The 19,125-nt window shown below is 32.6% G+C and overlaps 5 protein-coding genes and 2 long non-coding RNA genes across 15 annotated transcripts in view; 3 read left to right on the top strand and 4 right to left on the bottom strand.

Annotated features, from left to right (window-relative positions):
* Positions 1-46: 46 nt before the first annotated feature.
* On the top strand, positions 47-1,863 carry LOC143904567 (uncharacterized). 2 transcript variants are annotated; one of them, XR_013258970.1, is made up of 2 exons: positions 47-307; positions 730-1,863. It is a non-coding gene; the product is annotated as an uncharacterized LOC143904567 (long non-coding RNA). The 2 variants fall into 2 exon arrangements; XR_013258969.1 differs by having other exon boundaries at positions 47-325.
* Positions 352-2,386, bottom strand: Cdk7 (Cyclin-dependent kinase 7). The gene is made up of 5 exons (XM_077419372.1): positions 2,180-2,386; positions 1,877-1,936; positions 1,685-1,793; positions 1,100-1,545; positions 352-1,014 (listed from the first exon to the last, which is right to left on the bottom strand). The coding sequence occupies exons 1-5, from the start codon at positions 2,231-2,233 to the stop codon at positions 667-669; spliced, it is 1,017 nt and encodes a 338-aa protein (XP_077275498.1). The 5' UTR covers positions 2,234-2,386; the 3' UTR covers positions 352-666.
* Positions 2,387-4,093: 1,707 nt separating this feature from the next.
* On the bottom strand, positions 4,094-7,074 carry LOC143904565 (uncharacterized). The gene is made up of 5 exons (XM_077419371.1): positions 6,819-7,074; positions 6,165-6,641; positions 5,828-6,055; positions 5,428-5,714; positions 4,094-5,306 (listed from the first exon to the last, which is right to left on the bottom strand). Exons 2-5 carry the CDS (start codon positions 6,456-6,458, stop codon positions 5,039-5,041), a joined length of 1,077 nt encoding a protein of 358 aa, XP_077275497.1. The 5' UTR covers positions 6,459-6,641; positions 6,819-7,074; the 3' UTR covers positions 4,094-5,038.
* LOC143904568 (uncharacterized) lies at positions 5,884-7,957 on the top strand. Its single transcript, XR_013258971.1, has 3 exons — positions 5,884-5,947; positions 6,212-6,384; positions 7,098-7,957. It is a non-coding gene; the product is annotated as an uncharacterized LOC143904568 (long non-coding RNA).
* A 132-nt stretch (positions 7,958-8,089) lies between these two features.
* Positions 8,090-11,444, bottom strand: LOC143904588 (uncharacterized). Its single transcript, XM_077419388.1, has 4 exons — positions 10,913-11,444; positions 10,273-10,756; positions 9,868-10,157; positions 8,090-9,748 (listed from the first exon to the last, which is right to left on the bottom strand). The coding sequence occupies exons 2-4, from the start codon at positions 10,564-10,566 to the stop codon at positions 9,499-9,501; spliced, it is 834 nt and encodes a 277-aa protein (XP_077275514.1). The 5' UTR covers positions 10,567-10,756; positions 10,913-11,444; the 3' UTR covers positions 8,090-9,498.
* Positions 11,445-12,120: 676 nt separating this feature from the next.
* On the top strand, positions 12,121-14,635 carry Mrps30 (mitochondrial ribosomal protein S30). 5 transcript variants are annotated; one of them, XM_077419356.1, is made up of 6 exons: positions 12,121-12,280; positions 12,347-12,416; positions 12,495-12,977; positions 13,141-13,769; positions 13,847-14,240; positions 14,354-14,635. In XM_077419356.1, exons 3-6 carry the CDS (start codon positions 12,499-12,501, stop codon positions 14,568-14,570), a joined length of 1,719 nt encoding a protein of 572 aa, XP_077275482.1. In that variant the 5' UTR covers positions 12,121-12,280; positions 12,347-12,416; positions 12,495-12,498; the 3' UTR covers positions 14,571-14,635. The 5 variants fall into 5 exon arrangements, with proteins under 5 accessions (XP_077275482.1, XP_077275483.1, XP_077275480.1 ...); XM_077419357.1 differs by having other exon boundaries at positions 12,121-12,284; positions 12,347-12,414; XM_077419354.1 differs by having other exon boundaries at positions 12,347-12,977.
* LOC143904561 (lysosomal acid glucosylceramidase-like) overlaps positions 14,570-19,125 on the bottom strand; it is a 97,124-nt gene continuing 92,568 nt past the window's right edge. For all 4 annotated transcript variants that reach the window (XM_077419361.1, XM_077419359.1, XM_077419360.1 and 1 more), the window contains exons 3-8: positions 18,286-18,601; positions 17,236-17,501; positions 16,037-16,465; positions 15,833-15,912; positions 15,182-15,465; positions 14,570-14,931 (exon numbers count right to left, since the gene is read on the bottom strand). In XM_077419361.1, the coding sequence (XP_077275487.1) occupies positions 14,820-14,931; positions 15,182-15,465; positions 15,833-15,912; positions 16,037-16,465; positions 17,236-17,501; positions 18,286-18,601 (1,487 nt within the window). In that variant the 3' untranslated portion in view covers positions 14,570-14,819. The remainder of the gene's footprint in view (positions 14,932-15,181; positions 15,466-15,832; positions 15,913-16,036; positions 16,466-17,235; positions 17,502-18,285; positions 18,602-19,125) is intronic.

Below are 19,125 nucleotides of genomic sequence, written 5' to 3'. Positions count from 1 at the left end.
ATATATATATTATATATATATATATATAATATATATATATCTCTCTTCCCGCTCCTCTGTCATTTTCACCGATCAATTACCGGAAATATAGTGATTTATTGAAGGGCGGCGGTGTGGTCTAGTGGTAGAGCGCCAGACTCGTAATCTGAGGAACCAGGTTCGAGTCCACTAGAGCCATGTAACATGGAAAAGTTTTTTTCCGAAAAACCGCGCCCCTCCGTGCAAGATGCGGAGAAAACTGGGCTCCGTCTTTCGGAAGAGACGTTAAACCGTTGGTCCAAAGGAGGAAACAGTTGGAAACAGTAAGGTAGTGGATGAATTGGAGGTTAGGGTTGGGTACATCCCATCACCTTTATCCTTAGTGATTTATTGAAAAAGTGATTTATGATATTATCGTACAAATTATTATTAGAATTTTTTGCCACAAAATTCTAGATTATTAAAATATAATCACACATGCTTTTTTATGTACTATATATGTGTAAGATATTAGAATTCGACTATAAAAGTAATACTTTTATAAAATTATTTGCTACAACGTGACACAATACTTCGACATACAGTATCACAAAATTAGAGATCTCTCTAATCTTCCGAAATTGGCATTGGTTGCATCTAGCGAGCAATTTCTTATCTCGTCCATTTGTTCTAGCACATCAATCACAATTAAAATTGCAATCTCTTAGCTAAAGAGGCTCCTTCCATCGAATCTAACAGTTTTCTTTTTAGACTAGGTATTTCTTCACGTTGACGTTTAATAGTCATGGGTAGAGGCAGTTTAGATCCAGCTGTAGGTGCGGGTTTATTGCTAAAGTATGGCATTTGCAGCGCTTGATCACACGTACACCTTTCCAGAGGATTCACGTTCAGAAAACTAGCAATTAAATCCAGGAGATCGTCGCCAGCAGCAGTGAATATATGCTTCAAAGGCGTGCCAGGGAAGGGCTTGAATTGAATAAAGTCCGGTAATTCGGTCATCCCTTGCCAAGTTTCTTCCGTTGGAGTACCTAGTGTCTAAACAGAGAAATGATATACAACATCAAAATTAGAGAAATAAGATAATTTCACAATGATATATTTTATATTGACGTATTAATACCTGAAATATCCTAGTGAGTTGATCTAAATCAGATTCGCCAGGCAAAAATGGCACTCTTAACAGAAGCTCGGCTAATATACAACCCACCGCCCACATATCAATTGCAGTTCCATAAAGTCTAGCGCCGTAAAGTAATTCAGGCGCTCTGTACCACCTTGTGACCACTTGATGAGTGTTTATCCGGTTAGGTGATCCGAAAAATTTTGCCAGGCCAAAATCTCCTATTTTTAGAACGCCTTCTGAGTTCACCAGTAAGTTATTCGGCTTCAAATCTCTATGAAGTATCCAATTGAAATGAAGATAGTCCAGGCCTTGTAAGGTTTGAATCATGTACGCCTTTATATTGGCTGCGGTTAAAACTATATTGCTATCTTTTATTATTACTTCCAGATCGGTGTCCACAAAGTCGAATACTAACGATACGTTTGATTTATAGCCGAACACGTCTGAAATTTCAATATATACGCATATAATCATAAAAATGTATTTCTACACAAGCTGTATTATATAATTTTGCATGTTTGCCTAATTTTTGTTTTAACAATTGAGTATTGATCAAACTTTTCCATGTTAATAATTAAGTACCTAACAGGCCAATAATATTATCATGCTTTAACTCTTGCAGCAGTTTAATTTCTCGCAAAGCAGTCCGGTTTATGCCATCTCTAGCTTCTGCACGACTTCCGACCTTAATCTGTATTTACAAATATAAAAAAGTTTATGACACAAATTGTACAAAAAGTAGAAATATATATTTTGCATGACGTGGGAACTAACCTTTTTCACAGCCACAATTTTATTCGTTTCTATGTCTCTCGCCTTGTAAACCGTGGCAAACTGAAATATACACAATACGGTATATATTTACAAATTATATTTATAATATTTTTATACTTAAATCATTGAATCATGTATTGCAATTGCTATGTATAAATATGCATTAAATATATAAAGTTGTGTATTGTGTGATGTGCTATCTCAAGCATCGTGCAATGCATAAAAAAAACCTATCTAAAAATAAATAAATATTATATACGATGCAGTACTTAAATCACTGAAATGGCAAAAAGGTGTTCTAACCTGTCCTTCGCCCAGAAAGTCGATTTTCTCATATCTCCGCACTTTTTCCGTCATTGTCAGTGAGAGTTTATTCTTCTACCAGGTTCTTCTTCTCTTAATTATTCTATTTTTACACGACACGTCTTGTACGATACTCCACTTTCTTGGATAACATCGGACGACACGTGTTCACATGACATGAAAAGAAGGAGCACACGAGGACGAGAAGGAGAAGCTGGGAGAAGCAGAATATATCTGTGATTTCTGGCATTTCTGCACTTCAAAAGAAATACAATCAGAAGAAGCCGAGAGAGGCCATCCCGCCGTCGAAAGCCTCGGTACACTAGTGCCAGTACGTCCATTTTCGAAATTGGTACTACGTAGCTACATTTATTTTCCGACACTGCCGATAAAACATCATTTTGGTGCGCGTCCGTGCTACATCTGCAAATTGTGCGATTTCATCTGATAATGCATAATTTAATTTTATTTAACGTGGTATACTAATAGTATCGAATAAAAAGGTATATATAAGCAATATTTTTAAAGGCCGTCCTGCTTGTACCGAATGTCTTTGCGATTAAATGCATTTTGGACTTTGCATTTTCTTATAGTTATATAAATTAAATATTAGTTTTTATCTTAGATTTTTTAATTAACATCCGCTAGAAACAGGTCAATCTATATAGAGGCCGATTCTGATTGGCGGTCCTCTTTTTCTTTAGAATGTTTTTTATTTATTTTAGTTTTTTTACAATTTATATTATAAATATGTACATCATAAAAGTTACATTACAAAATTTAAAATATAATATATACACTAAAATTATATAACAATATTTCTTTTCGACATGAAATTACATAATGCAACATTCGGCATGCGTACAATAACACGAACTTTTTACAATGTAAAACGTGTAGCTATTATGTAACATTTCTTATTAAGTATTGAATAACAAGTCTATATTTTTTATATATAACATACAATTTAAAAAATATAATATTACGTTAAAAAATATACACAATTTAAAATATAAAAAAGTCATAAAATATATTACAATTAAATTGCTTACACATTTCAGATATCTAATAACGATAAAATTGTGGACAATAACATTAAATATATGAATGTATGTATAAATGAGATAAAATTTCGCATTTCTTTTTTTTTTTTAATGTAGGCTGTTTCGTTTTTTACCGAAAATAATTATAATATATATATGAGACCTTGATTAAATTTGGAATTTTTCTTTACAAAATATTGATTCGTAAATGATACACTCTCAACTATTTGGAACAGATAAAATAATTAGATACCGTAGATAATATATATGATTTGATTTTTCAGAAAAGATTATGATTTATGTAACGGTAGCGAGATTTATTTATAAATTTTAACTTAATATTTGATAAAGAACGAATAAATAAGGAGTTTATTGCAATTATTGTATTTAAAAATTTATCACACTTAATATTTAGAATATATCTTAATGTTTTGTCCTAATATTTTATCAATACTTTTTTAATACATCATTGTGTACAATTGTAATACAGATAAATACAGACTCTAAATACAGATAAATACTATCAATTTTTAGTTGTCAATTGCAGGCATGTAAACAATTTGTCTTGCGGTCTACTACAGTAATTAATTTACTGCAAGAAGAGTTTTATTTTAGTCATCTCTAAAGAAATGGAAATTTTTAAATTTATTATTGAGCATTTATTTTAGATTACTAACTTTAGACTATTTTTATCTGTACTTGCCCTACGTCTAATCAAGTACAATTAAAATATATTAATAATGCAAATTGTATACAAATATATTTATACAATATATTATTGTATCTTAATATATTTATATTAATTATTCACAAATTTTTTATATAAATTGTATATAATTGTATATAAATATATTTATGTTAATATACAATAATAAAATTATCAAAGAGATAACAATATTTTCTCTCAAAAGTAAAAGATAGTACCAATTGTATTAATTATCAATTTATGTAAAAAAAATGTCTTATCGGTATAATAGTAGATTTGACTTAAAATTAATTTATATAAATTTATATAAAATTTGTATCGCGAAATATGTATGGTAAGTACAATAAAATAGCGTAAACAGCTAAAATTAAAAAAATAAAAAATAAAACAGATTTAACGAAAGGCTTGCTACAAATTTTATCAGCAAAATAAGTGCAACAGAATCTATATTAACGGAACATACATAATTGCCAGCAAAAAACGAGATTTTGCGATTTCGTAATTATTTAAATAAAATATTCCATTTAAATTGTTACAAAATGATGGATTCTACTCAGTTTCTGCTAGAAATCTATTATGAGAATTCCTCGATAAATTCTGCTATGCGGTAAAATATGAGCTTAATGCAGATGCAGTTGTCAATCGGCCAATTAAGCAGCCACAATTTTGCTCGAGCAAAACATTGTGGCAAAGTGGCATAATATTTTGCTCGAATCTGCTGGCAAACTACTTTTCTTACTGCAGGCTACATAAAGTAAATGACGAAATAAAAAAAATGCAAATATGATAAATTTGTGCAATCATTTTGTTTATGTTTAGTCTTGCCGAGATTGTCAGCATTGGTGAACCTATTTTCTTTTATTAATTTATAAATTATATAAGTATTATATGTAAGTACATACATATAATACGTTGCGCCGCGCACAAATGAAGCTTATTATTATAAATTATTATTATAAAAATTATTGTAAACTATTATAAATGGCCGGACGTTAATTGTGATATTAAGAGATTAGAAGACGTATACCTCAGAGTTATTTTATCACGAATCAAATGTTGAATATTACTCTTAAACTTGCATATAACTGTTCAAGTTCCAAAATTTATCTTCTACTCCAACCAAATATTACAAATTCTCGATTTTTCACGGCAATCGGACGAACAGAAGTGACATTGAAAAGACAAGATTTCGTTTTCTTCCGCGTCCAATATCGTCGTATTGGCAATACAGAGCGGGTTAAGCCTCGTGAACTCCGTTATATAAGAGTCTAAGCAAGGCCTGTGGCAATAAAGGCAATAATTCGTTTCAATCTCAAGAGACTCGAACTGCTTAAACAACTCAGGTGGTATGTTGTCTCTTTCTTTTCGGTATGTTGATCTACAGAAACGTCGAAGCTATTATTTCGGCTCGAATCGTGCTATCTTATTTCGAGCAGCGACATGCGTGTGCCATGCCCACAACGTGGGCAGAAAGAAGAATGGATGTGAAGCCAACAAACCTGTTCTTCAAGACCACTTTAGCTGCCAACATACGAAGCGTCAACTCCTTACAAATAAGAGTACCATCAAGTGTAAGAAAGTCATTCGTCGAAACGTCCAAAGTTTCCAGTTGCATATTCATCATACTTCCCGGTAAATAGAACAATTTGTTATTCGATGATCTCAAAACACGCAAGTTTCCTAGATTTCCGATGCTTTGCGGCAAATATCTCAGCGAGTTGTGGCAAACTATCAGCTCTGTCAAAGCACATAACTTCCCGATGCACGCCGGTAGTACAATCATCAACTGTAATCAATGACAAATCGTGATCACCAATGACAATGGTCAATCAAATTCATTTCTCCGACGACAAAATCCGCGATCCATTTATTCCCGTGTAAAAATATAACACAACTTACTGAATTCTTGCTCAGATCCAGAAAACGTAGATTATTCTGAATGGCCGTTTGTTGCAGCCAGTGCCATTCAAATTCGTGGGACGCTCCAAAACCATTGTTCGATAGAACGAGCTTCTCAAGGTGAGGTAAGGTGCCCAAATCCCGCGGCAAAAATCTCAGCGAGTTATGGCAAACTATCAGATTTGTCAAAGCACTTAACTTCCCGATGCACGCCGGTAGTTCAGTCAACTGTAATATCAATGACAAATTGTGATTACCAACGACAATGGTCAATTAAATTCATTTCTCCGACGACAGAATCCGCGATCCATTTGTAAAGATAAAATACAACACTTACTGAATTTTTGCTCAAGTCTAAAAAACGCAGATTATTCTGAATTGCAGTTGGTTGCAGCCAGTGCCATTTAAATTCGTCGGACGCTCCAAAACCATTGTTCGACAAAACGAGCTTTTCAAGGTGGGGTAAGGCGCCCAACTCTTTTGGCAAAGTGGTGATTCCACTGCAGTTTGATAAGTTCACGTATGTCAGCTGGTACCATATTGTAGGATCATCGAAGGTAAGAGAGGATGGAACGTTATTATTGTTCCGACTGAAGAATTTTCGTAAACGTTTCCTTATTTTCGCAAACATCGTTTGATTCAAGCGTGGAAAAGAGCTATCCGGATTTAGAAAATTCTTAAAGTGAATAGCGTTAGATGATTTATACACTTATTGTTATCGCAATGTGGTCGCATAAATTTTATTGTAATTTTGTTATTATTAAGAAATAAACTTTTCGTGAATTCGTGAATTCTCTCGTTTTATGTGATTGATCTGAAAAAGATGTTTATTTGATTGTTTCTTTATATAATTGGAAGCAGAATTGGAAGTTTTTCAAGGACTATAGAAATTATCACAAAATGTTACAGCCAAATATTGTTTCTTAAACTTGACAGATTATAATTAAAAGAAGAAAAAGAATCTGTTGCGCATTATTCTGCGTTTTGTTACCTTGCTTGCTCCACCGCGTTTGCGAAAAAGGGTGAATTATTTTCTCTTCGACGCGGAAGTTACCGAAGGTAGTGTTTTCTTACTAGAGTCTCGACATTTACTGACGTGTAATTTCATTGTTGTTTACTTGTTTCGTATATTGACGTTCAAATCTAAAGCAATGTCGAGGTCAACGTTTAAAGTTGAAAATATACTTTTTTTTTTACCAAATATAATTACGATAGAAACCTTGGTTAAATTTAAAATTTTCCTATACAAACTGTATATTTTTAATTTCAGAAATCAATTAAAGTTTGATTCAGTAAAAACAAACCAATCTGTAGAGACTCTCTGCTACCCGCGGTCTACCGGGTTTACCCCCGCCAATTAAAATCGGCGGTCCTCTTTTCTTCAAATGTATTGTATCTATGTTTTCTTTTCTTTTCGAAATTTTTTTCTCGTACAATTTGTATGTAACATACAATTAACGCGTCAAACAATATAATATAAGTAACGTACAGATAATTATAAAAAAATACATTATACAACCAAATTACTTACACATTTCCGATACCTAGCTAATGACAAGTTGCGGACGAAACCATCCGAAATGCATATAATATGACGAAATTCGCAATTCTTATCTTATTTTAATGTAGGCTGTTCTCTGTTTTTACCGGAAATAATTATAATAGAGACCTTGATGAAATTTAGACTTTTTCTATATACAAACTATATATTGATTAATAAATGATACGTACGCTTTTCAACGCATAGGTAATATGATTTGATTTCTCAGAAGAAGTGATCAGTATATAGCGTAGACGCGGCAGTATATGTAACAAAATTTATTTATAAATTTTAACTTAATACTTGATAAAGAACGAATAAATAAGGAAGATATTGTAATTATTGTAATAAAAATTAATCATATAATATTTAAAATTTTAAAATGTTTTGTCTTAATATTTTTGTATTAATACTTGTAATACTTTAATGTATAAAATTGCAATATATAACTCTAAATTTAGATGAATACTATTAATTTTTAATAATTAAATGTGGATGTAAATAATTTATGTACTACAGTAATTGATTTGCTGCAACAGAGTTTTATTATATATAGTGATCTAAAAAAATGAAAATTTTATAATTCGTTATTAAACTACATATGTACTACATATAATTAAGTACAATACAATTAAGATATATTAATTTACAATAAAAGTGAGAGAAAATATTGTTATCTCTTTGTTAACAATATTTTTTCTCAAAAGTAAAAGATATCGTACATCAATTATCAGTTTATAAAAATGTCTTATTGGTATATAATAGTCGATTTGTATACTTAAAATTTACTTATGTAAAATTATATAAAATTTATATTACGAAGAATGGTAAATACAATAAAATAGCGTAAATAGCTAAAATCTATGAAAATAAAACAGATTTAACGAAATGTTTGCTGCAAATTTTATCAGCAAAATGCCGGCATAAGTGCAACAAAATCTATATTAACGGAACATACATAATTGCAAGCCAAAATTGTTTTGCATTTTTGTAATTATTTAAATAAAATATTTTATTAAAATTGTTACAAATAAGTGACGGATTCTACTTAGTTTCTGCTAGAAATCTATTCTGAGGTTATCTAGATAGGATCTGCTGTGGTAGAATACGAGAACTTACTGCTTAACGCAGATGCAGTTGCCAATCGGCCAATTATGCAGCTACAATATTTTAATCAAGCATAATATATTGTGCAATATATTTTGCCACAATATATTGTTCGAATCTTATGGCAAACTGTTAGCATTTTTCTTACTGGGTGCGTAAAATAAACCTCAAAATAAAAATTATATACACTATGATCAATTTGTGGAATCAATTATTATTTTGATTATATTTAGTCTTGCATAACGAGATTGTCATCATCATCATCGGTACGTGAGTCCATTTTTTATTCATTTAAAAATTATGTAAGTATTATATGTAAGCATACACATTGTATAACGGTATATGTAACGGCGCACAAATAAAGATTATGATAAATTAATATTATAAAAATTATTATGAACTCTTATAAATCGTCGGACGTTGTGATACTATAAAATTAGAGGATGTATCTGTGGCTTAGATGCTATCACCAATTTCGATAATATCAGACCAGATCAATAATGTCAATCAAATGTTGAATATTACTTTCTTAGTTCTGCTCACAATACAGTATTAGGGGAATAAGAATAAATATTAATTAAATATTAGGATATGTAGATGTATGAATATTCCTATAATAAATATTAAATATTAAGATACGCAAATGTAGGAATATTTCTATATGTATATCTTTTTACATCTTACATTTTATTCTTTTTTATTGTGCGTTACGTTTAATTATTATTTCTAATATTTTGATTCCTAATATTTAATATTTAAAATATAATATTTTTGTTCCTAACATGTGCTCTATTGTGCACAGGGGAGACTTTATTAAAGTGCTGGTCATTGCTTTAAAGGGTATTTAAACTCTAAGCCGTAAGAAATTGACCAATCACAGTCGAATATTCTCCTCAAATTTTATTGTGATTGGTCCATTTCTTACGGCTTAGAGCTTAAATATCTTTTAAAGCAAGGTTGTAGACCAGCACTAATTTAGATAACTATAACTGGTTCAAGTCCAAATGTTTATCATTTTCTCCAACTAGCCATTACAAATGCTCCATATTTCCAAGCAATCGTACGAACAGAAGTAACATTCGAAAGACAAGATAGGTCTTTCTCTTTCGTCTCCGTCCAATATCGGCATATCGGCAACATAGAGCGAATTAAGCCGCGCGAACTTCGTTATATAAGATTCGAAGCAGGGACTCTTGCAATAAAGGCAATAATTCGTTTTCTCAAGATACTCGAGCAACTCAGGCGATATGCTGTCTCTGTTGCAATATGTTGATCTGCGGAAACGTCAAAGCTGTTATTTCGGCTGGTATTATTATACTTCGAGCGATGAACATGCGTGTGCCATATGCCTACAACGTGGTCAGAAAGAAGAAAGGATATGAAGTCAACGAACCTGTCCTTCAAGATCACTTTAGCTGCCAAGCTACGAAGCGTCAATAATTGTGTGTGAACGACAATAATGTCAATTGTAAGAAAATCTGCATTCGTCGAAACGTCCAAAGTTTTCAGCACGTTATTTACCATAATTCCCGGCAAATATAACAATTTGTTATCCGACAATTTCAAAACTTTCAAGTTTCGTAGATTTCCGATGCTCTGCGGCAAGTATTTCAGCGAGTTGTGGCAAACTATCAGCTCTGTCAAAGCACTTAACTTCCCGATGCACGCCGGTAGTTCAGTCAGCTGTAATCAATGACAAATTGTGATTACCAACGACAATGGTCAATCAAATTTATTTCTCCGACGACAGAATCCGCGATCCATTTATTCCCGTGTAAAGATAAAATACAACACTTACTGAATTCTTGCTCAAGTCTAGAAAACGCAAATTATTCTGAATTGCAGTTGGTTGCAGCCAGTGCCATTTAAATTCGTCGGACGCTCCAAAACCATTGTTCGACAAAACGAGCTTTTCAAGGTGGGGTAAGGCGCCCAACTCTTTTGGCAAAGTGGTGATTCCACTGCAGTTTGATAAGTTCACGTATGTCAGCTGGTACCATACTGTGGGATCATCGAAGGTAAGAGAGAATGGAACGTTATTATTGTTCCGACTGAAGACTTTTCGTAAACGTTTTCTTATTTTCGTAAACATCGTTTGATTCAAGCGTGGAAAAAAGAGCTATCCGCATTTAGAAAGTCCTTAAAGTGAATAGCGTTAGATGATTTATACACTTATTGTTATCGCAATAAAATGAGGCTGCATCAATTCTATTGTAACTTTATTATTATTAAGAAAGGAACGTTTTATCAATTCGTGAATTCTCTTGTTTGTTGTGATTGATCTGAAAAAAACGATTGTTATTTGATTGTTTCTTCATAATTTGAAGCCAGAATTGGAAGCTTTTCAAGAACTATATAAATTGTCACAAAATATTACAGCCGAATTAAATCTGACAGATTATGATTAAAAGAAGAAAAATAATCTTGCGTTTTATTACCTTGCTTGTGCTCTACCGCGTTTGCGAAAAAAGGTGGATTATTATTAATCGTTACTTTCTGGTTTTCTCTTCGACGCGGAAATTACCGTAGGTAGTGTTCCGTTACGAACCTCGACATTACTGCCGTGTCTTCATTATTGTTTACTGTTTTGTATATACTGACGTTAACAGAATCGAATCTATCAGAATCGAAGTCAACGTTTTAAAATTGAAAGTTATTCCTCGGAGCACGCAACAGTGATTGCGTTACAGTCATATTTTTGCCTGTTCGACTATTTTCTCGGAATTTACAACGCATTACTTTCAACATAAATAATTTTATTTGACTCCTTTCTTCGAAAAAGATGAGCGTGTAAGCTCGGGGAAGAGAGAAAGGAAGAAAATAAAATGTAAAACACACGAACAGCATTAATTGTTATTAATATGTAGTACATATATGTTAAACAAACAGTTCTATTTATTGTTTTTCTTTCTTTTGTATAATCTGTGTATATTATGTGCGAGAAAAATAATAAAAGGAAGAATTAAGAAGCAATTATATAAAGATAATTCTTTTATAGATCATTTTGCAAAGATTGTTTTTTTTTTTTTTATAAAAAAGTTAAGTTTGAGGAAATCAGAAAAATTACTCATATGTAATTATACAAAATATTGTATAATCTAATTGCAATTTTACCTTTTGTAAAAAAATAATGCAGTTAATTTTCTATAATTATTTTTCAATTATTCTTATTATTTTTCTTATGTCAGAGCTAGATTATAGGTATAACAGAGATTGTCTAAGAGAAAGAAAAAAAAATATGTAGACATATTTTTATATATGTATGATCAGTATAATTATATAAGAAAAAAAATTTATCTCTCAGGTAACTTTAATTATTACAATAAGAATTTGTCGCAGAGAGTTATTTTGCTTTTCAGTTTTTCTACAAAATTAACAAATTCGATCTTTTATTATACATATATATAATATTAATAATGTTTTATATAGTGTATCTTATAATTATTGTAATAAAGAAGCTCAGAGATAATTTATGTAAACTCGAAAAAGAAATATTCGAGTACAAATTTAATGCTCGATCGAGTTTGAAATCCACGTGATGAATCTCGTACGCAAATACACAGAGGTCACTCTCGAAGTTATTTCCGTCTCTATCGGTTCCTTGCTTTCCTCGTGTTTTATAACCCTAATTTTTTGGCGATTGTAGTATATTCGAGACTGAAGTTATAAAATAATTTTCGTGAAGTCGTTGTTAATCTCGATGTTGGTTACGTTTTATCGTTATTTTTTCTGTCAAAAACGCCTTCAAAACGACAAGTCGAGGCGAATTCCGAGACGCAACATAACCTGCATGAACCGGTTGATCGGTGTGTAAGCATAATAAAAGCTAATATTAATCAACATTGATTATATTTTTCTGCAATATTTTTTAGATTGAAACCATGGTCACGAATTAGCTCATGGTATTTAAATCAATCGATTAGACAACATAGTCTGTAAGGTGTGAGTCGCTGTTTCTCGCTGTGCACGTTTCAAAAAACCCTACAAGAGGCTTTTAAAGAAATTGTTGCTTCTGTTTAGAAGTATGTTCGCTCATATTCGACAGAGGCTACTATTTAATACGGTAATCAAGTATGGCAAACAGAAGGGATACAGCAGTACATCGGCCGTCAGCGTAGTCAAGAGTGAAGTCAAGAGCGAAGCCAAAGATGTGGCGGAGCCAATATATCCGCCTATTGAAGACCTAAGCTGGAAAGCTCAGAGGAAGAGGAACAGACAAGCTTGGTATGACAAGATTAAGGGCTTAGAAACCGTGGAGGAGAAACAATTTGAGATCAACATGCCACGTTATTACGGCTGGAAGTCGCTGATCCTAAAGGAACATGTTATACCATACAATGCTCTGGCACATGCGCAATATTATACGAGAACACATGTTGTCCAGGAATCTGGTCTCCCAGCATTTTACAATAATATAGTTTCCACCGAGCAATTGGATAGGATGGTACAAGCAGTCAAGAGTGACATAGAAGATAATATAATTTTCGAACATTGCGTTAGACGGTAGGTACTTACATTTTTGGAAACAAATATTTTTTTAGTTATGACACAACGTGCAAGTAATAGTTTATTATTATCTGATTATCCACTATTAATTATCTATAATTACATATATTTAAATTATTTAAATCTGAAAGCTTGTCGTTTATACAATATATTATTGCAGAAGAGACCATGAGATACCACCAGATAAATTTCCATTGGACGAAAACGTTAAGGCTCATGACAGAAAAATATATATGGAAGAAGTGATATCTAAAGCGTTAATTCACAGAATTAATAAAACAATGCTCATACATCTCGCCCCTGAAAATCTGCACTTATTACACGCTGAAGTCGATTTTGAACCGAGATTAGAAGCATCTTGGTTTATGGGTAGTTTATATCCCTCTTCTTCTCGAAGGTTGAAAAGAAAGTCTATTGAATTTATGAAGGATCATGCTGATGACCCAATAGATTTGCCTGTTCAATATATTGGTCAGCCTGTCATGCATTTAAGGCATAAACATCCGCTGAGAGAGATTATTCCCTTAAGCGATTGTGAAAATCCAGCTTTAGACGTACCTACGTTCAAATTGAATCCCGGTGTATTGACTTATAATTTTGAAAAGAAACACTTGACAAATATACCCGGCTTTTGGCCTGGCGATGAAAGTGAATTCGGACTTTTATCATATCACAACTGCACGTACTTGCAGACAAGGCCAGAAAAATATAACGACACATCTACAGCACTTACAGTACAGGCTATATTATCATCTTACAGCTGGTTATTATCGCAAGCCTGTTATCAAGGTACTTTTATAGTTTAAAGTTATTGTTTAGATGTTAATTGAAATTTCAACTTTCTACACGTATATCTAAAATTTCAGGTTTCTCTACTTTTAACGATATCACGTATCCATTAACCACTCAAACGGTTATAACAAACGGACAATGGTGGTCGTTTTTTGTTTACCAACTCAACACTACTTTAGTGCATTCTGAGCACGCGGATGAAAATCCGAAGCGCAACATTTGTTGGGTTACAGAGCCGATAAAATTATTCGATAAAATAGAAGACGAGAAAGTTCACGGTTTAAATGAAGAAGTTTTGAAAACTTTAATTAAGTTTTACATGAACGTTCCCGAGGAAAGGACGGGCGTAGACTTGAAACCATATTTAGGGAAATCCGTGAAAGTAGTGGCCGACATAGAACACGATGAAAGGAGAAATTGGCTCGAAAAACAATATAAGCATCTCGTGAGCAACAGGCCGAGGCACAGGTGAGATAACATTACAATTATTTCAATACTCTTTTTACTGTACTTTTAATGTAAGTGTTAAACAGATTTATAGTAAAAGGAACATTTATTAATATGTAATCTTTTTTTTTCAGACGGATACCGGAAATATATGATTGGCAAAAAATCTATTTGATTCGATTTAAAACTCGTCCGTTGGATAAGAAACGTGAACCTTGGCAATTCGGCGTTAAAGCGTACAAACGTAGATTAGATGATCATTGTCCACCCTATATACCAAGATGTTTACGAGGTGCCAAATCTCCCAAAATGAGAAATAAGGGACGATTTGCAAAAATGTACTACCCATAATTAGAAATACATATAATTATCATATGTCGAATGTATAAATACAATACAGCGATTGTGAAAAACAATTATTAATTTTTGTCATAATATTTATAATCCTGTACAATATACAATTTACTTTAGTTTCCTCGTCAAAAGTTCGTACAAAGAATGTTAAAATTCTTGTATAATCTTGTCTTTTTATAAAGAAAGCGAAGAAAATTTTATCTAGACGTACATTTTTTATTTACAATTTGAGCACAAGTTTCTGCATTATTGCTGCGCCAGATATAATAATGTATTGAAAGAACTGGCAGGTAGATTTAAATTTATTTTGCTGTCCGTATACTTATCTTTCACTGTTATAGCAACAGGTGAAGAACCTCTGCAACAAAAAATTTCGAATTATGTGTTTTAAGAAATATATTTTAACAAAATGTTAAAAGAAAGTACAGTAGTTAAAAAAAAAGTAAAATAGTTTTTTAAAAGAATATACATTTCAAATTTTTTTAGGAATAAAAAATTGTTATACATTTTTCTGAAGAATTTTTCCACAATGTGTGTGTGTGTGTGTGTGTGTGTGTGTGTGATTGCTATAATATATTATATATAGTATAAATATATTTTTTACTAACTTGTTAACGGCCACGATAACAATCTGTTGTTCGGGCGTCAAGAAAGCTATCGCTTCAATCTCTTGATTGCCTTCAAGACCTGTAGATAAGATTCTGTAAGAATCCCGTGGCACAAAGCTGCTGAAATGAGAAATCGCGTAAAACATCGGCTGCTTGTAGAATTCATCGTTCTCCGGCATTACGATAATCGGGGAATCCACATAATTTTTAGCCCAATTTGGTGCCCCATACTTATTGAGCGCCATATTCCAATCTATCCATCCGACTGCCCAATGCGACAAGTTCTAGAAATATATTTATAAATTTTATAATATATATATATATACACAATTCAAAGCATTTTAATATATAATTACATGTATATGATTTACTTTCATCTTTACACAATAAAACTATATTGTGCTAATTCTCTAACAAAAAATTCTCTAATATAAAAACCGGATCAACTGAACAATATATACTTTTAATTAAACTCCAGTGTGTCCGCAAAAGTTCTCGTCATACATTTAGAATTAAATATATTCAGCAGATTCTTATTTTACAACTAAATCGAGAGTGTTCTTTATATTAGATTAGATAAAATTGAAAACGGTACAAACGCGCGTTTATGTTTTGAAATATAAATGGTGATTAGTATACATACATACAAACCTGGATTATATCTAAGGCATATTGTTGTCCTCGGTCCCATGATCCCAATATTACCTTTCTTATTTCTAAAGGGCTGCTACCTATGAAGCGAAAATTACATGAATCTCTTTTCTGAAACTTTTGGAAAAACATATCTATCGCACAGAGTTTATATCTTTCATTATTTACTGTGTAATGCTGGCCTGTGTAATTAATTATACTTACCGGTGCATGCCTCGGTCATCAATATAAACTTGTCCGGGTACTTATCATGCGTTAGGGTCAGCCTCATCGGTGAAAAAAAATCATCAGCGTACCAATGGACCGCAACACCGGAGAACAGCTCCCGAGCTTTCAGATTATTGAACATCGTCTCGGGATACCACGGTAATTCGAAGCGTTGATCGTCCATCGCCATGTAGACGGGATTATATCCGGCATTGGACAAAATCGGAGCTAAAAAATCCGTGGCCCAAGTCGCCGACGTGGTAGGCGTCCAACCCATGGCGTTGAAAGGGAAGAATGGGATAAATCCATCTAATGGTTCATTGCCCGGCGTTATGCCCCATATATTTATACCAAGCTCTTTGTACGCGTCAAAGAACTTTTTGACATACTCGGCATAAAGTGCATAATATTCACGTTTTAGGACACCTGTCGAGATTATCGTACATTACGGCATTTCATATTTAATTATCGAAGCACCTGATAGTAAAAATAAAATATAATAACAACTACAAACTCATTTTGAGTTTATAGACGAGAGAAGACGAAAATATTAAGTTAAATTTAATTTTTGAAATAAAAACATCAACTTTTTGTATAGTATTAATAATTTTGTTAAAAACCTGATTTTCTGGAGAGATATGTTATCCGACTATAATTACGGAGGGCGAAGTAAGATGGACTGTGAAATGAAATGGATCAGATCTTTTGTTTCTTTCAAATTTAAGAAAGATAAAAAAATAGAACTTTTTAATTTAATTTGTGATGGTATCTTTTCATTCTTAACAAATATATGAATTATTATTGCTGATAAATATACAATAATTGACTCCAAATTAACGAAGTAACTTAATTCCTTTTTGATGTTTTCCAACCATATAAAAGTATTTTAAAATTAATTTAAATAATTGCTCGTTTCAATATCATATTTTTATGATTAAATCAATATTTGCTTTCGCGTTAAAAAATATTTCATAAATAATGTAAAGTTTTGATTTCAAATTGATCAGATGATTTATTTCCCGCTCCATTTCATCCCACACTCCGATCTGATTTTACGTTTTATCTCTGGTAGCTGGTAATTAATTTTTGCGAAATTTAAAAAAAAAAGGCTTTTGTGAATTTTTAAAATTTAATATAATCGTATATAATAAATACTCGTTTCCGTGCAAAAGTTTCTCTGTTTGAGCAAGACATACCCCACGTTATGCTATTTGTGTTTTTCATCCACGGAGGTGCGCTCCACGCAGTCGTGAATATTCTGTAATTTTCCGGATTGGGCATAATACTCTTGATATAATGTAGATATCCGATTTTGTAATAGTCTTCCTTCACAAGTGAGAAATGACTTAACGTAACATCGCCGGGTGTGTCGTCGTACGTGTACGGTCTCGTCGAGAAATCGGTACCCGCGATAGGTATACGAGTGAACGTGTATCTGCTACCGTTGGAACCAAAATACGACCTGAAAATAAATGCACGTGAACGGTTATGCGTGAATATGCGAAACGGATTAAATCCAGTTAGACAAACTTGCGGCAATTTTACGAAACCCGATAGATCGTTAAATTTTGCCTGAATAGTTGCTGCGTTTCACGTTACAATAGCAGTTAACGCACTCTTTGCTCGATTTCAATACCGTAGAAATATTTATCTTGCGCTAAAGAATTGTAATTTATGCTTCTAATTCGTTTTTCCATTTTACCAGCAAAAGAGGTAATGCAATTCTGCTATTATCCCCACAGCAGGATTAATATGCTTTGCCCGGAAAATTATTCTGCCACCGCTTATTGAATCAATATGTTAATTAATATATGATTAATAGCTAATTGGAAAACTTTTGCTTCGCCTTTTAGAATTTACTAACGTATTCTAACGGGATTTCATATTACTTGAATTATTCTCAGAAAGTTTTAAAAGATCTCGACAATAAATAAGAATGTAATAAGAAATTTAATTCTTTCTAAAAAAATTAACAGAAAAAAGATTAAGGAGAAGAATTTTTATTGACATCTATAACGCAAAGCGGAAATAAATTTTCAACCTATTGTTATCGTTACGAAATAATAGCACTGATAGCGCGCGACAGTGTCGTAATCACTTGGTTTTCATAAAAAACAACATTGCAGGTGAATATTGAACATTATTAAAATTTTATTATACCGCACGAAAATTTATGTCGTTCTCCCAATCGTTTGTTTTTTCTGTCACTTTTATCGCTCGCCTAAAAATTAATGCCGACCACGTACTCAAGTAATACGCCTTGAGTCTTATTGCTGAGAGTTCTAATGTTGAGAGCGGCGGCGTCAGTCATTGCTCCGCCAAATCCTTGTATCCTTTGATACTTCTCACTACTGTCCACCGTGAGAACCACGTCGTTGTCGGGCTCATTTTTGCCGATGAAGTTATCGACGTTTAGCTGCATTCTTTTGCCATCCCGAGTAGATGTGTACCATAAAACCTGGTTCTGTTGCAAGTTCGGCTCGCTTATCGTATCGCAATACGTCGAGTTACAGACGCATACTACACGACCTTCGCCGAATGAACGTGGTACACAGTTGTCTCCTGCAACGGAAAAAAACATTCAATTGTATGACGTTCCGACACTTAAGTTGTCATGCATACTTTTTTAATTGACACGCTGTTACATAAAAATTTTTTTAAAAATATCAGAGAATTTCACAGAAGATATATTGAATGTCTCTCTTTCCCTTATCGTTCTCTATGTACATCAGGGAAGAGTCAGAAACTTTGCTTGTTAAACTGTGTCGTGAAATTAAATTCTCCCGTTTTAGTAAGTCCGAAATGCGCTGATTGTATGCAAAAGTCGCAGGCTTAAGGAAGTCGTTTATCTTTACTTAAGTGTACTTTTGCTGAAAATTTTGCTAAAATCGATATCAGCGCGATTTGCATTCGCCGGTGACTTTTCATCGAAATTCATGACGTTGCAAAACGAGGTTTATATTACTTTCAAAATAGAGGCGCAGCAAAGTAATAAAGATAGGCCTACTATAGTTATGTAATGTGATAATAATCGTAATTAATGCAGAATTAATATGTAATACGTAAAATAACTTAAATATGAAAAC

Source organism: Temnothorax americanus, unplaced genomic scaffold, assembly GCF_048541705.1.
Source record: "Temnothorax americanus isolate GAGA-0224 unplaced genomic scaffold, ASM4854170v1 Scaffold54, whole genome shotgun sequence".
Classification (NCBI taxonomy): domain Eukaryota; kingdom Metazoa; phylum Arthropoda; class Insecta; order Hymenoptera; family Formicidae; genus Temnothorax; species Temnothorax americanus.
The sequence above is the reverse complement of the archived record's forward strand: the minus strand, read 5'-3'. Positions and strand labels throughout refer to the sequence as shown.

What these genes read in the sequence shown, in the direction of transcription:
- LOC143904565 (XM_077419371.1), bottom strand. Translation starts at nt 6,458, where the DNA reads ATGTTTGCGAAAATAAGGAAACGTTTACGAAAATTCTTCAGTCGGAAC. An exon ending in TAGACTTGAGCAAAAATTCA is followed by an intron (nt 6,056 to 6,164) that starts GTAAGTGTTGTA and finishes TTGATATTACAG; the next exon opens with TTGACTGAACTACCGGCGTG. An exon ending in TGGATCTGAGCAAGAATTCA is followed by an intron (nt 5,715 to 5,827) that starts GTAAGTTGTGTT and finishes CATTGATTACAG; the next exon opens with TTGATGATTGTACTACCGGC.
- Cdk7 (XM_077419372.1), bottom strand. Translation starts at nt 2,233, where the DNA reads ATGACGGAAAAAGTGCGGAGATATGAGAAAATCGACTTTCTGGGCGAA. An exon ending in ACTTTCTGGGCGAAGGACAG is followed by an intron (nt 1,937 to 2,179) that starts GTTAGAACACCT and finishes TGTATATTTCAG; the next exon opens with TTTGCCACGGTTTACAAGGC. An exon ending in AACTCACTAGGATATTTCAG is followed by an intron (nt 1,015 to 1,099) that starts GTATTAATACGT and finishes TTCTCTGTTTAG; the next exon opens with ACACTAGGTACTCCAACGGA.
- Mrps30 (XM_077419353.1), top strand. Translation starts at nt 12,175, where the DNA reads ATGTTGGTTACGTTTTATCGTTATTTTTTCTGTCAAAAACGCCTTCAA. An exon ending in ATGAACCGGTTGATCGGTGT is followed by an intron (nt 12,285 to 12,494) that starts GTAAGCATAATA and finishes GCTTCTGTTTAG; the next exon opens with AAGTATGTTCGCTCATATTC. An exon ending in AGCAACAGGCCGAGGCACAG is followed by an intron (nt 14,241 to 14,353) that starts GTGAGATAACAT and finishes TTTTTTTTTCAG; the next exon opens with ACGGATACCGGAAATATATG.
- LOC143904588 (XM_077419388.1), bottom strand. Translation starts at nt 10,566, where the DNA reads ATGTTTACGAAAATAAGAAAACGTTTACGAAAAGTCTTCAGTCGGAAC. An exon ending in TAGACTTGAGCAAGAATTCA is followed by an intron (nt 10,158 to 10,272) that starts GTAAGTGTTGTA and finishes CATTGATTACAG; the next exon opens with CTGACTGAACTACCGGCGTG. An exon ending in AAAGTGATCTTGAAGGACAG is followed by an intron (nt 9,749 to 9,867) that starts GTTCGTTGACTT and finishes ACGTTTCCGCAG; the next exon opens with ATCAACATATTGCAACAGAG.